The 15,094-nt window shown below is 46.3% G+C and overlaps 3 protein-coding genes across 4 annotated transcripts; 1 reads left to right on the top strand and 2 right to left on the bottom strand.

The window, feature by feature from the left end:
* Positions 1-3,335: 3,335 nt before the first annotated feature.
* On the bottom strand, positions 3,336-6,457 carry LOC117147742 (NEDD8 ultimate buster 1). 2 transcript variants are annotated; one of them, XM_033314742.1, is made up of 5 exons: positions 6,229-6,457; positions 6,015-6,169; positions 4,975-5,430; positions 4,013-4,813; positions 3,336-3,887 (listed from the first exon to the last, which is right to left on the bottom strand). In XM_033314742.1, exons 2-5 carry the CDS (start codon positions 6,132-6,134, stop codon positions 3,408-3,410), a joined length of 1,857 nt encoding a protein of 618 aa, XP_033170633.1. In that variant the 5' UTR covers positions 6,135-6,169; positions 6,229-6,457; the 3' UTR covers positions 3,336-3,407. The 2 variants fall into 2 exon arrangements, with proteins under 2 accessions (XP_033170633.1, XP_033170634.1); XM_033314743.1 differs by having other exon boundaries at positions 6,015-6,163.
* A 289-nt stretch (positions 6,458-6,746) lies between these two features.
* LOC117148199 lies at positions 6,747-12,397 on the top strand. The gene is made up of 7 exons (XM_033315480.1): positions 6,747-6,860; positions 6,957-7,553; positions 8,078-8,362; positions 8,443-10,007; positions 10,096-10,754; positions 10,818-11,084; positions 11,147-12,397. Exons 2-7 carry the CDS (start codon positions 7,232-7,234, stop codon positions 12,207-12,209), a joined length of 4,161 nt encoding a protein of 1,386 aa, XP_033171371.1. The 5' UTR covers positions 6,747-6,860; positions 6,957-7,231; the 3' UTR covers positions 12,210-12,397.
* Positions 12,398-12,811: 414 nt separating this feature from the next.
* On the bottom strand, positions 12,812-14,931 carry LOC117148428. The gene is made up of 3 exons (XM_033315801.1): positions 14,447-14,931; positions 13,607-14,235; positions 12,812-13,499 (listed from the first exon to the last, which is right to left on the bottom strand). Exons 1-3 carry the CDS (start codon positions 14,929-14,931, stop codon positions 12,844-12,846), a joined length of 1,770 nt encoding a protein of 589 aa, XP_033171692.1. The 3' UTR covers positions 12,812-12,843.
* Positions 14,932-15,094: the final 163 nt, after the last annotated feature.

The following is a 15,094-nucleotide window of genomic DNA, read 5'->3' as shown; positions in this document are numbered from 1 at the left end:
TTAAGTGAAAACTTAATTTAATATATTCTGATAGTGTTTGGTGATTCTTAAGAATATTTCTCCACCCTGTGATTTTAAGATACAAAATTTTGATGTACGGATTCTTCACTTAATAAATAGAAAATAAAACAAAAAGTATTTGCTGAACGTGATGTTTGAATTCAAATAATACTTCTTAAGATTAAAATAAATCCAAATGGGGAATACTCCTTAAATGGGATGTTTGGATTCGTAGAAAGTCGTTGATTAACTTTGTGTTCCACATACATATCTTTTGACCTATTTACAGATAATAAGAATAGTTAAAATTATACCGATTAAATCAAGTTGTCCAAGAAGGATAATGGAACGCTAGTCAATTAAATAAAATAATTTCGTTAAATAAAAAAAAAAATTATAAGTGCATTACTATCGTTTATGTGACCCCCTCAAAGAAACATTGAATACGCCCATGCTTCTAACTGTTCTTTTGTTTCCCAGTTGAGTGTGCGTGACACGCAGCAGAAAGCAAAGCTGGTATTAATTAGCCCGTCTTTTCGGGATGTACTAATTGCAGCCCTGGCCCATCGCACAACTGTACTTATATCCAATGAAATGCCAAAACTATATAGGAAACCCTTCCCGAAACACTGAATCCACGAAATAGTGCCACTTTTGAGAGCCAGTCGGCCGTGTAAAGAGGGCTATAACGCTCGCACTTTGTACCTGGACTGCGCTAATGGATCGGAACCCAAGAATGATATAAGCACGAGAATGAGTTGACAAATCTAACGATTCCCGGATGAAGTTACAGATTCTCTTAAGGTCAAAATATATATTAGGAGGAATGCTTGGCATATAAACCTAACCTTCAAATCTATTTTGAATATACATATGGAAAGTCAGTTTCCGACTTGTCAAATAAATATAAATTGATTTTGAAGTGAAATCGAATAAATGTTCGTTTTGCAATTCACCATAAAATAATTTTAATAAATTAATTTGTAATTTAATGTGTATTATGTTTAAGTGTTTGGTATGTTAATGTAATTAAATTTGATAATCAGAGGTGTTACCCTAGCTTGTACAAAATACAGGAGTAATTCAAATAGAAATATTTTTTGGTAAGTATGTATGGTGGAGTGAATTGCACTAAGAATTTCTCAAAAGAGGAAATTCAATCAATTTGCGACACAAAATGAAGCAAATCCGCCAGAGTCAGTGCGTCTGAACCGGTCTAATCACAGAATGCAATTCGCAGCGATTCCTCCATTGGAAACTGGACACCGGGTGACAAGAAGAAATTCCAGGAAGAGAGTGCATACAACTGTCAAGTGCTTTCGAATTCAAATTCGCTTGGGCCACGTCCATGTCGCCGTCCAGAAGCCCGTGTCCCCGCTCCTCCCCCGGAATTATGCCAACCAGAACCATTATCATTCTGAGTCGGTTCTCCATGTCCATGTCCACGGGCCCAGACCACGCTCGAATGTTCAAATGTCCAAAAGATTCGCTTGGCTGCGTATCAGTTAGTTGCGCGTAATGCCCAAAGTCATTATGGCAAAAATCGCAAAAAGACTAAACGTTAAAAATGCTGAAATTAAAACTATATATACGAATTATGAAATTGTTTATCGGAATAAAGCCATGCGAGGAACAAAAACGGCCAACTAGCGATGACAATATGGAAACTGGAAACTAAAGTGGCAAAAAGTTAAGCTAAAGTAATTATAATTTAAAAACAAGCTCGAGACAAAAGAGCACAAGTCACTAATCCATAGTGTAATTCTCTAGATACAATTACAAGATTAGAAACGATTTTATGAAACATTTAAATACTGCAAATGGGCATTGTTTTGGAGTTTAAATTTTTTATAAGCTTAAATCATTTCGGGTTCAGTGGTTGAGTTCACTCATTGCTTAATCATTTCATAGGCCAAAATCGCATCAATTTAGAAGGTGGAATTATATATTATAAAAATTTATGAATTATTTCGTACGAAATCACACTATATGCCGTGTAAACTCGTTTCTTTGTAAATGTCACAAGCCAAAGGCAAGAAACAGGACATTCGCTCAAGAGTATACTTGAGTTTTAGCATCTTTTTAATTATATTTTGGCCTCGTTTTTAAAAACCGTTCGCAAATTAAAATAGGTGCAATTTACAGTCTCCTTGAAATCATTCCGGGTTCAGTGATGGGGTTCATTCACTGCCGATTTCCATTAAGCCCAAGCCATTATTATAGACTGCTCCGGAATAAGTATACGTGGATGCGAAGTGGCTTGAGTCAGCTACTGGCTTCCACGTGCTACCGTAACACCCGACGTCCACTCCCACTTGAGGCACGCATGCGACCGCCTTCAGTTGGAGAAGGGTTGCTGGGGGAAATGGGGGTTCCAAGTGGTGCTGGCTCTTTCCAATCGGTGAATAATGACTGATTGCCAATCGAGAATCGTGAACTGTCTATAGGCTATTTAACCATTCTATTTCGATTTGGATTCTTGCTTTTATATAATTTATTCAAGTATAAAATTTCGTTTTTTTTAATCGTATATGTATGTATATATCACGTGTCTTAGCTTAGCTCTATGAAATAAGCACAAGTATAAAATGTTAAGAAATTTATTGAGTATGATAACTACCAAATTCATTTTCCATTTTTCCACACTTCATTTCATGACAGTAGATACCTTTACGGAGAATTTTTCAATTCGCCCAACAAGAATGTAAACCACGTTTAAAACACACTTGCCGCAGGATACTTTAAGCCTATGGTGCTGTGCCCATTTATACAAGACAATATTTTACATACTATTCACTCTATTTTTTACACATATGTACAATGTACATATAGAAAACCAATTAATTGACTTATAATATTTAGTCTACAGACTTGGTGCGACTTGTATAAATAAATAAATTCTTCGCTAAGCAGATCGCTTTTACAGCAAATCGTGTAAGTTCCGCTCGATTCGTCGACGGGATGAGCTTAGTGGGCGGCGCCCTTTGGCCTCGACAAGGTCACGACTGAAGCCAATCCAGCGCCGCCGTTCGAGCCGGGGTCGAGAGTCAAGCGACAAAAATAATGATAAAAATACAAATAAGCAATGACCAGAGGCGCTAACAAGTTTCAGGTGGCTCCAAACGGTGGATTCTCCCGCTGGCTCGGCGCAATCACATTTTGCAGTTGTCAATAGAAGGGACAGGGGACAGGCATGTACTTATAAATCTCTACATTTTACTATTTGCCTAGTTGGACAAACAGCAGCCGCGAGGGAGGGGGGTATGGGGAGCTGAATGCCACTTAAGTGCCATTATAAGACTACGATTTGCAATATAGACAAGTCATGATTACAGTTATCTTGACAACCGGTTTGGGTTTTCTATATTTTTTGTATAGATATAAAAAAAAGGCAAGTTGAATGCAATCTACTGCTGCAGCATATTGAAATACTCAGTGAGGATCTTCTCCTCCTGGATCAGGGGCAAGTCCAGGTATTCCATGTCGCTCATGTTGAGGTCGGAGTTAAAGCGCTCGTAAGCCTTGTAAGTTTCAATCTCGTCGCGAGCATGATTGATAACAGCTTCGATAAGGGGCGCTGGCAGAGCAGCTTCGGTCTGCCCGGAGGCGGTCGAAGTAGAGGGGCCGTCACGGTTTTGCCCACCAGTTTCGGCCATACGCTCAGCCTGCTTTAAGATCGCAGTCAGCTCCTCCTCGCTATCTATGGCGCACATCAGACTGTCGATGGCCTCTTCCATGTTATTTGATTCATTCTCTAGGGCCACGCGCGAGTCGTTCTCGTGGAATCCCAGTTGGAGAAGCTGAGCCAGTTTGGTCTTGTCTATGGTGACCGGAAGCCGGGGCAAAGCTCCATTAAGTTCGTCCGATTCTGTCTGCAGCAGTTCCACCTAAGAAAAAAATATTTCTATTATTTTTTACAAACACATGTTATCCATTAGCTTATAGTTAAAACAGACTGATCAATTCAGTTCATTTCAACTTAACTATTGAATATATTCTTGGCCACACTTACCGCTTTTAGGATATCATTATTAGCGCGCTGCAAGGCGAGAGTGGCCAGTCCGCTTTCGAATCCCATGTCATTAAGGCTGCAGACACTGCGGGGATTCACCCAGGTGCAATCTTTGGAATTGGAGCGCTTCAAGCGGCGCTCCATAGCACGCTCGGACCCTTTGTATTTCTTGCGTGCATTCTTGAGCTGCTGACGACGCTCGTGAATAAACTCCACAGCCTGCTCGACGGCGGTGCCGCCCTTGAAGGAGCGCAGGGCCATACGCGCCTCGGAGGGATCGAAGCCCATATCGACCAGGACAGCCAGTTGGTCGCTGTTGATCTCTAGTTCGCTTAGCAGAGTTTTGGCCGCTTCGAAGCACTCAAATGCCTGATTGCGAAGATTCTGGTGGAAGAAGATCACGCCCTGGAGCAACCTAAGCCGCATAATTAAAGCTCTCTCGGGACAGTTTTTGCCCTTCAAGGAGTACAGCCTCTCGAAATTGTCGCCATAGCTGATGCCAAAATTGCGACTGCATTGGGCCAAGCGACGCTCAGCATCCGGGAGCTGGGTAATGTTCTTCAGGCAAAAATAGCACCACACTATGTCGAGGTTCAGCAAAGCATAGTTATCCACGGACTCTAGAAATTTTGAGTTACAGGTAGCAAAATGCTCGTCGGCCTCCAAAAGAAGGAGCAGAGCCTCCTCATAATGCTTGCGATTCATGGCCGCACGGGCCTTCTCACAGAATCCCATACCCATAAGCAGGGCTTTATGCTCGGAAGGCGGCAAATACACTTGGCTGCCATTCTGATCCTCCATCTAGGCATGACAAGAAAATACAAGCAATTGTCGTGATTTAAAAAACAAAACTTCTGACAAAAAGTGTTAGTTCCTCGTCGGTTTAGACGTAACCAAAATACCTCCACAAGCAACTTCCCTTGGTCAAGGGCCCATCACTCGATTGATCCCGATTTACTCACCTCTATTAGGTTATTCTTCGAGGACACCACCGCCTGCACATCGGTCCTGATGCGATTGATCCTTTCGTATAGGGCTTCGCCAGTATTATCCCCATCGCCCACAATGACAATCAACTGCTGATTGTTATTCAGCTTCTGGTCGGCCAAAGTGGCATTGGCGGACACCACTTTGCCGGAAGCGATGCACTTGACGTGCGCAGCATTCGGCACTTCCAGTTTCTTGGCTATGTCTGCCAGAAGTTCGGAGCCCATGATGTCCAAGCTGCACTTCACCTCCACCATTGTGGCACCGCTGTGCTGGTCAATGCGGCGAACCTTGAGCGTGGCAATTCCTGTGGAGCTGAACTCACGTCGGGCGGCCAGCGTACGTAGCGCATTTTCCTGCAGCTCGGTCAAAATAAACTTGCAGCGATCTATATCGATGCTCAACGTGCCGGAGTACTTGAGCGCCAGGTTCTTGAATGAAATGGATACATGTCTTATTATAGAATAAAACATTATATATTATAATAATGAATGAGTATGAATGCTGGTAATGTGCTATTCATTTGACTACTATTGCTCTTAATTTAGTTTTAAAATCCCTCAGACCTCTATTTATTGAAAAATGAATAATAATTCAAGAAAGCAATTACATTTTCACACGCAAACTAGTCTATCGGCTTAAACATCACGTTTATTCTAGGCGGTATAAAAGTCGAAACAAAACGGATCGAAAACCTATATAAGGAAACTAACTAATATCTTTGTATCCAGAATTATTATAGTATAATAGGATTTTAATAGCTTCGTTTGGGAATGACCTGTTGTTTTTTTAGGTATTTTTTAATCGGACAATAAGATCGTATGATACTTCTTAAGCGCACCTAGAAATCAAACTAAAATAAGTGTTAAATTTTATAAAAAATAATATGTTAGCTGAAGGGGTATATAAGTTACGGCTTGCCGAAACTAACTTCGTACTAGATTCGTTGAAAAGCATGTAACATGTAGAAGGAATAGGGCATCTAGGTGTGGGGTGGTGGACATATTGTACGTACTTCCAGTGCTCCCTCGATGCTACCGAGATCTTCGGAGTAGTAGGGCTCCTCCCATAGCTTCACGCCATCGGACTGGAGGAGAGCGCGTATCTGGATGAATAGGTTGTCGTGGTGCGACATGTCCAACGATGACCTTGCAAAATGTGTGGCTGAAACTGGCGTGGGTAAGTTACACACACGTCACAAAGGAAGCGGGCATGCTCTTAATATTTACAATTTACAAGTGATGTGGTTCTTCTTCTTCCTGGCACATGTGTTTCTGCGCGCGACAACAAAGATAATCGTGGGGTGGGGAGCAGTTGAGTAGGGTTTGATTTTGGGCGAGTGCCAAATAAACACAAATTACGGAAATTAACTTATTTGATCTGAACTGTGCTGCGTACAAATGCGATGAGCTCTGCCTGGTGAAATATCCACAAATACGTATTTATTGTCGTTTGACAACTGCCGCTCGATATCTATCGGATCTCGCAGCAGACTGCCATCTGTCAGCCACAGCTAAACACTCGCAAAAGCTGACTGACATGGACGTTCTGCCCGTTAATAGTCAAAGTCTTCAATTTTTGTTTTTTATAAAAATGCATTCCCAAACAGCAGCTGTTCTCGTTGATTTTATTATTTGTATACCTTTTAACGCAAAAAACTCATACTTAAGTTTCACCATCAGTGCGGCAATCAGCAATCAGCTGTTTTGCCGACAATTATCTATCGATAGTCAACTGCCAACTTTTTAGCGGCGCTGTTTTGAATTAAAATTCGAATTATTATTATTGTGAAAAATACACGCGGTTCCACAAGAAATATTGCTGTTTTTATATTGTCTCGACAGTAAATACTGCCGCCGTTGTAAGTTTCAGTGAGCAATTACTTATGAGAAATAAGCTTTTGCTTAGAATACCAATTCTTAGAACTGAGTTGTCATATAATGCACTTAATTTTTAGAGCACGCCTCACATAGGGGCAATACAGCTGACGCCTTTGGAGGACCAACCCCCGTCGATCGAGCTGACCTCCTCCCCCATTTCATTCAGTTTCCAGGTGGCAGGGCAGGCTCCGTCCCACCTGTCACATTTCGCCGTTGGTGGTGAGTGTCTCGCGCTCGTGCTCGTTTTACCTGGAAAGTCCAGTTACTCAAACGCGGCGCATGCAAGCGGCGGTCAGAGGTGCTATCCTGCGATTCTCGATCCCATCCGAACCTCCAGTTCCTCCAGGACAGCATGAAGGTCCGCCAGGTGCCGGCGAGCACGACCACGGTATCGTTCCGGGCGAAGCAGCGGGATGTGGGCGGCATCGGCATGCCCTGCGAGCGGGAGCGGAAGCACGAGGCCGCAAAGCGGGAGCGGGAGGAGCAGCTTAAGCAGGAGCGGGCCACAGCGGCGGCGGCGGCGTCAGCGGCGGCACAGCGGGTGCGCCAGCATAATCGTAGGCTCAGCACCGAAGTCGATTCCGCCAGGCGGAAAATACCGCAGTCCAGGGAGCGACTCCAAGCAGGCGGACTGGGCAGACCAGGACCGGGTGGACCATCAAATATAACTAGAGGTGGGACTATTACTATTATAATAATATTAATATTTTTATTATTATTATAATTATTATTTAAATTATTTTTATTATTATTATAATTATTATTTAAATTATTTTTATTATTATTATAATTATTATTTAAATTATTTTTATTATTATTATAATTATTATTTAAATTATTTTTATTTTTATTATTATTACTATTATTATTAGTAGTAGTATTATTATTGTTTATTATTATTATTATTTTTTTTTATATTATTATTAAGATTATTAAAACTATTATTATAATAATTATTAGTATTATACCAAAATTTGCTATTATGTTGCATTTAGAAGGACACATAGACAAAAAAGCCAAATAAAAACTTGCAACTAATTTATCCATATAGTTTACTTGGTATCCATAACAGAACAAACTATATACACAAATTTGTTTCAAAGATAATCTTAAAAATTAAAATATTCAGTACAATAAACCTTTTCGAACTTAATAGCGAATCGATTCATTTTCACTGATAATAGCATTTGGTTTTCAGTCACGCGGGGATCATCATTGCCGCCGGAGGTTGGAGCACACGGATCCCGCACAGGAAGGCCTATCAGAAAGCACGTACCTATTCCTCAGGATCAGATTGAGGAGCAGGATGACTCCGATGCCAGGGCGGAGCGGCTGAGGCAACAGCTCGAGGAACTGGCCGCGATGTCGGAGCACGAGTTCGAGGTGAAGTTCCGGCAGTGGCTGGACCAGGAGGGGATTGCCCGGGAGATGCACTCTCACCTGCGGGTGGAGCTCATTCACTGCTTCAATAGCACGGCACTCGGTGGGTTTGCTAATCAAACTAATGAAAGATATTTTAGTTTAACTTACGAATCCATCTAACCATAAATGCACCCTTTCCAGGCCAGCTTTTAAGCAAGGCTGCTGGTGCGCAGATGGCTCACTCCCATGCTCTGCTCCTCTCGCCACTGTCGATGGTGCTGCACACTCTGGTGGCGGAGTTCCTGCACTCCCAGAACTGCCACTTCACACTGTCGGTCTTCTGCAGCGAGACCCCGCATCGCAGCAAGCTGCCGGACTTCCGGAGTCGGCCGGAATTCCGATTCCAGACGGAGGAACTGCAGAAGGTCGTGGCCGCCATCTTGGGAGAAAAAGAGGCGTTGGCGGATCCGGAATTTGGAAAGCTGGCGGAGGCGCACTACGAGGAGGATCTGGCTGGACAAACGCAGTGCTTGCTGATGGCTCTAATGCGAACGCTGGTGGAGATCAGGAGGACCGTGCCCGAGCAGGAGGTGGAACATCCGGTCCCTGTCTCTCTGCAAGACACCGGCTGTCAAACGGAGCCCTCTGCCTGCGTAGAAGCTCGTCCCGAGGTGGACACCACTGGTCTGTACCAGGCGGAGGAGCACGAGCTGATTCTGGGCGCAGATGGCCGAAGTGTCTTTGTCGGCGGTCGTGTCTCGCAATCTCTACACTCCGTGGAGCAGCAGCTTAATCAGTTGATAAAGAATCTCCGCGATTTGGCCAAGTCGTGTGCTCCGCCCGTTGAGGTGATATCCTCGGAAAAATTCGAGGATCTCCTAATAAAAGAGCTGCGCGAAAGGGAGCGACTCTTGAAAGCTGGCCAAGCATTTAAACCGGGCGAACCGGTCATCAAAATTGCCACCGGGGACAAGGAAGAGGAGATGGAGGTAACCAGTGGCAGGAACCAGAAAGATGTGGTTCACTCCAACCTGGGACCCATTCAAGTGCCAGCCCTGGATGTTGCCATTCCTCAGCTGCCCCGTCTCCACAGTGAACAACTGGCCAGCCTGGCCGTGATCCGCCAGTCCCTCGAAAAGGTTCAGAAAAAGAGCCGTCAGCCGCAGGGCCGGATGTACGTCTCCATGGAGCGAATGGAGACCCTGATGGGGGATGTGTGCGGCTGTGTCCAACTACTTAGCAACGTTCTCAATCTCTCCATGGAGCAGGAGCACTCTGTGGGCATGCACAAGGGCTTCAAATTGGGCTACCGCGAGGGCTTTGCCCACGGCCACTTCATGGGCCTGCAGGAGGGCCGGAAACTGGAGCAGTTGGAGCAGAAGAAGTGGCAAAAGGAAATACCACTGCCCGAAAGGCGGGAAAACTCCATGCAAACGGACAGCACGATACCCACTGCAAGTAGAGCCACCCAAACATCGATGAAGTCAGCTCACAAGGAAAATGTCATCACTCAAACGGAGCAAATTCACCTAAGGGACGCTGGGAATCAGGCTAGTTGCGAGCCGCCAATCTTACAAAAGTCCTACGAACAGTGGATCCACGAGATGCTGCACAGCTTCAGTGGCCAAGTGTTCCTCGAACGGGTGGAGCTCTCCCTGAACAAGGCGCTGGAGCTGCAAAAGGAGCGGCTAGACGAACTCTTCCAGGTGAAGTTGCGACACCAGGCCGAGATGCTTCGTCTAAACAGGCGGCAGAACTCCTGGCGGGTAAGTCTCTCGAGGATTAAAGCAACAATAAGCTGCAGCCATTATATTTATTCTGCAGCGGATTACTAAATATGTATTCGAATTCCAGACCCTGTGCAAGCGTGTGGAGCGGGACTCGCAATCGTCGGCGGAGGCGCGCGACCTCGTGAAGCAGATCTTCCGGCTCCTGGAGCACTACGAGACACATCATCAGCAGCTGGCGGAGAAGATCCAACAGACGGAGCTTGCGGCGGAGCAGGCGGCTCGCATCATGCCCATGTGGGCGGATGAAACTGGTGTTGGCTCCGCTTCTGGCAACTGGAACACGGCGATGTCTACCACGCTCATCTCCAGTGAGATTTGCACTCCGCCTCTGGCTCAGCCTGCCGCTGATGAAGCGCTTCTCGGTGAAATCACTGGCAAGGATGTTGTTAAGCCCCATGTGGAACAGCACGCGTATCCTGACCTGGGATACCCCTATCAATTGTTGGCATTGGCTCCGCCAGGTGGAGTTCCAGTTGCAGGCACCTTTGTGCCTGTGACTCGCCTTCCTGCCCACTTGCTTGGGGCTTCTGAACACCCTGTTCCTCTGGTCCCAGTTGCAAGGGTCTACAGTGATCCTACGAAAACGTCGAGACAACCAGTTTTTCGGAGTAGCGCTCCTGCAGAAACTGGCAGTGGTCATCCCGTAGACGGCGAGACCAATGCTTTCACATTCCAAGGAGGCCCCGTATCTGGGAATCTGCATTCAACGGAAAATAGAACCCAGTGAGTTTTTAAATTTGCAAATCTTTTACCCCGTGTTTAGTCATATATGTGGGTTGTTTCCAGAGCTCCTGCTACTCCAAGACAACAGTTTCCTGTTCCTTTACATGTTCCTGCTCCTCGGGACCCTTCACCACGTGCATCACTGGCGCCGTCCGATGAAACGGTACCTCCAGCAGGACCTCCTCAACCTTCTATTCCTCCGAAACCGCCAATGCACTCGGTGGCCACCAACACGATAAATCCACTGCCTCCAAAAGCGACGCCTCTCAAACCGTTAAATAGACAACTTTCAGAAGGGCCGAGCTTTGAGGAGGCTCTACTAAGTGCCAAGTAAGTTTGTGAATTGCGGATACCTACGGATAGTATTCGTAAAATAATGTAACTTTCATTAGAAGCCGAATGCTGCAGTTGGAACAGGAGAGCGACCTATTGGAACAAAGTTTCCTCAGCTACCTGGAGAAGACCAAGCCGAAGACATCCGCCCACAAGTCATCAGAGGATGCCACAAGGGCCCGGAGAATCCGCTCCAGCTGCCAGCGGGAACGAGAGCAGATGCATCGCACTATGGACGGTTTCCAGGATTGGCATCGACGCGTCCGCAAGGAGGACGCAGCTAGTGTGGCTCAACTGGAGGAGCTGCGCAACCAGCGACTTTTACTTGGTCCCATCTTGGACTCCAAGGGGTCGTCGCCGTTGTGGCTATCGGAACTGGACGAGGGCCACGAAGACGACAGCTATCCCTTTACGAATGCCATCACCGAAGCCAGGAACAAGGTGTTGGGCAGGATAGTGCCAGTCAGAAAGGAGGAGCAGAAGGAGAAGCAAGCCGTTAAGAATTGGCTAGCAGATCTGCCATTGCAGATTCCTGAAGCATCTCCGAAACAGGATCGCCTTCTGACGAATGTTAAGCCCGCTGTAACGCGGAGCAGCTGCAATGGTGAGATGAACGTGCTCCTCCAACGGGCCAAAGATGCCCTCGGCCTGAGAACACCAAACCCACTTCTGGATAGCAGCAGCAGCAGTTCCAGCATGGAGCTACCCTCCTTGGGGGCCGGCAGATCGCCCAGCACAAAGTTCCAGCAATCCATGGCCAGGATGCAGACGCTCTTTGGCGGCGCAGAGGCAGTGAAACCTGCAGTGCCCGCAAAAACAGGAAGACCTGTGAGTGCACCCACCGCAGCATCGGAACCGGGGTTGTGTGCACATTTGGAGCTCCCGAAACGCCCCCACACGGCGCCCACTCTTCACACAATCAACGAAAATGAACCAGCCGTTCATCATTTGGATGTCTCCACTTCCAGTTCTTCGCAAAGCACTTTGCCCGGGAGATCGTCGGGCGAAGCTTTCGAGGATTTGGTCATGAGCGCCGTGGCGGATGGAGCCCGGCGGCGGAATGCGGAATCTAGCACGGAGGTTTCGTACAGCCAGGCGTTCTGGAAACGCATAAACCTGTGAAACGATCCAGGAAAGAACTAATTAATATGTTTAAACTGATAAAATATCTGATCAGGTTTCAAAACTCCCTTTATAGAGTCCGCCGTATCTCCGTAAATCGGAATAGATTTGTGTTTGTGGTTGTATATCTCTTAATAAACATTAAAGTGTAACATTAGAATTAATGTACTTTTTTTAACAATATCCGACATTAATCGATATTAAACTGAGTCATCAAAATAGGTGTCAATAGATTTAATCCATCCTAAGACGTGCAAGAGGGCGATCCTTAACCACAATTTCAAGGTTGCGGTTTGTTGCGAAGAACAAAATATTATTAATACAATTAATAAAACTCATTGTTTTTTGGCCAAAATTGTGCGCATTTATTAATTTTTAAAGACCTATTTCGAATTTTACTACTCTTTTCACTTGTGTATACTTTTGATAGATTTTGTGGGCCTGATTGTGCGCTTAGTTTATCAATTTTTTAAGACCTGCTGGGACCATCTATATGTATATTGTATATAATCTTTAAATAGTTTATTTTTGCAATAGACATATATTTATTCTTTTGTCACCTTACTTCCGAAAAAAAATGCTAGCTCTTCGTTTCTTTGGCATTATTGATTACGAGTATGTGGGTACGGGTATCCTAGACGGCGGTGCCATTGATGAGATCGTAGGGATCCCTCACCTGACCCATTCCAAACAGACTGGCATGGGATCGCCGTCGCTCCCGCTCGATCTCGTCCAGGTCGAAGGCATCGCTCACGAAACTGGACCTACGCTGTTGATCATCGAAGGCGTAGCCGCGCTGGAATTTCGCTGGTCCGGAGACCGAAGCCGCTGGCCCAGGTGCTCCACTTCCGGATGTTGGAGCTGGGTAAATGGGCTGCGGATGCTGTTGATAGCCATTCGAGTAGTTCGACGGCGAGGAGGGAATCGCCGTGGGCCACTGCACTTGACTCTTGGGCGCCACCACCTGGGGCAGTGTCAACGTGGAGGACACGAAGCGATTCTGCTGCTGATTCAGCATCAGCTGGGAGAACCGCTGCTGACTGGAGCCCAATGGATAGCCCTGGGAGGCCAGCGAATCGGACGACTGTCGCAGGAAGCAGCGCGGCAAGGTGCGACTCTGGCCGAGATCAGCCGGCTGTGGCAAGGACATCCGCATGCCCGGATAGCCACCCGTTCCGGGGAAACTGAGATCCGTGTGCAGGGACAGATTCGAGTTCAGTCTGCGCAGCGGCTGTCCCATGGAGTCCACGCACATGGACGTGCGACGCGGCACCACCAATTGGGCATGGTCTGGAAAAAAGTATACTTTTCTATTAAACAGAAGTTTTAATAATCATAAATGATAATCGAATGAAAACAATCTATTATTTAAACACTGCCTCAGAATAAAACCTCACCTCCCACCACATAGAGATGATCCTCCTCCATGCGGTTGAACTGCCTGAAGCCGTGGTCATCGCCATCCGCGTCATCGTCATCATTGCGATGCGGATCGTCCGGAACTTCCTCCCGCTTGGCTTGGTCCTCCTGCTCCTCCTCCTCCGCCTCATCCCCGCCACTGATGTAGTATATGTTCTTCGGCTTGCTGCGCATACCAGCTCGTCGACAGAACTCCTGGAAAAGCTCGTCCTTGGTCTTCCGGAGGCCCCGCTTCAGGCCACAAAGCCGCGACTGATCTTCCATCTGCGAGTGGGAGGATGGGGGATTGTTTGAGATCTTCGTGTTCGTATTAGTGGCCATGTTCCGTTGCTGCTTTCGTTTCATTTGGGCGGAGGGCGGAGCTGGAGCCGAAGATGAAGCTGGATATATTTCCGTGGCGGTAGATACGGATCGGGTGAGTGGAAATTCCTGAGGCAAGTCGGCGAATAGGGCGGGGGCGGGCAATGGGTCGGCAGCGGAAGGGAGAAGGGGCGCCGGAACATGGGTGGAGGACACGGACGTATCCGTGCAAAGCTCATTCAGCGACTTGGCGAAGCTGCGCGAGTGCAGATTACACTTGGACACAGCTGGCTTTTCGAAGTAAAAACTAAAACGAAAAGGTTAAATAGTTTATGAATAGCATTAATCAATATACATATATTTATTATACAATAAAACAGAATATTTGCAGCGACATTATTGTCTATCTAACAGGTATCTGGTAGTCGAGGCACCCGACTATCGAATTCTCTCTTATTATCACAATAGCTTAACAGTATTTGTTCAAATCAATATTTGCTAAACACCTAATTGCTTACCGCCTCTCCAGGTCATTATGCAGATAGAGATTTAAGTTCGATCCGGCATTCGGATGCTTGCGACATGCTCCGGGTAGAGTTTGCGTCTGTCCGGGATGGCCAATCTGTCCGGGCATTCCAGGGTGTCCTCGTCCCGCATCGTGGACCTGATGGAGTCGGGAATTGCCGCTCCTCAGGATTCCATGTGGTGGCTGCGCCGTCGGCTGCGGTTGGTGCGTCGTGTGGTGACTCTGTCCCTGGTGACCCTGACCCGCGCTACTAAGTCCTTCTTGGCTGGCTGTGGTGGTGCCGGGCTGCTTGTACCGCTTGTAGGAATCACTCAACGGATGCTGGCCCTCCTTGAACTTGGCGTGGATGTTCGCCACACTAAAGCAGGGCAAGCGCTGGAGGGAAATGTACATATGGAAATAAAGTATGTGAAGCACACAGAGAGCGCAGCAGAAGATGCAGCTAATCCCGAAGGACTCATCCGGCGACGCTTGCATTTAAGCTGAAAGGTTTCTGCAGTCAAGCGCGAGAAAAACGAATCCCGAGGTGGGCTATTCCTAAGGGGAATCCCGGGTGCACCACCAACAGAAAGGCGATGATTGTCACAGATGCAACTTAAAAGTAATGCCATCGAAAATGAACAATTTTCAATTGTTTTTA

This window comes from Drosophila mauritiana, chromosome X (genome assembly GCF_004382145.1).
Source record: "Drosophila mauritiana strain mau12 chromosome X, ASM438214v1, whole genome shotgun sequence".
In the NCBI taxonomy this organism is placed as follows: Eukaryota; Metazoa; Arthropoda; class Insecta; order Diptera; family Drosophilidae; genus Drosophila; species Drosophila mauritiana.
Note: the sequence above shows the minus strand (reverse complement) of the source record. Positions and strands in the feature narration are given on the sequence as shown.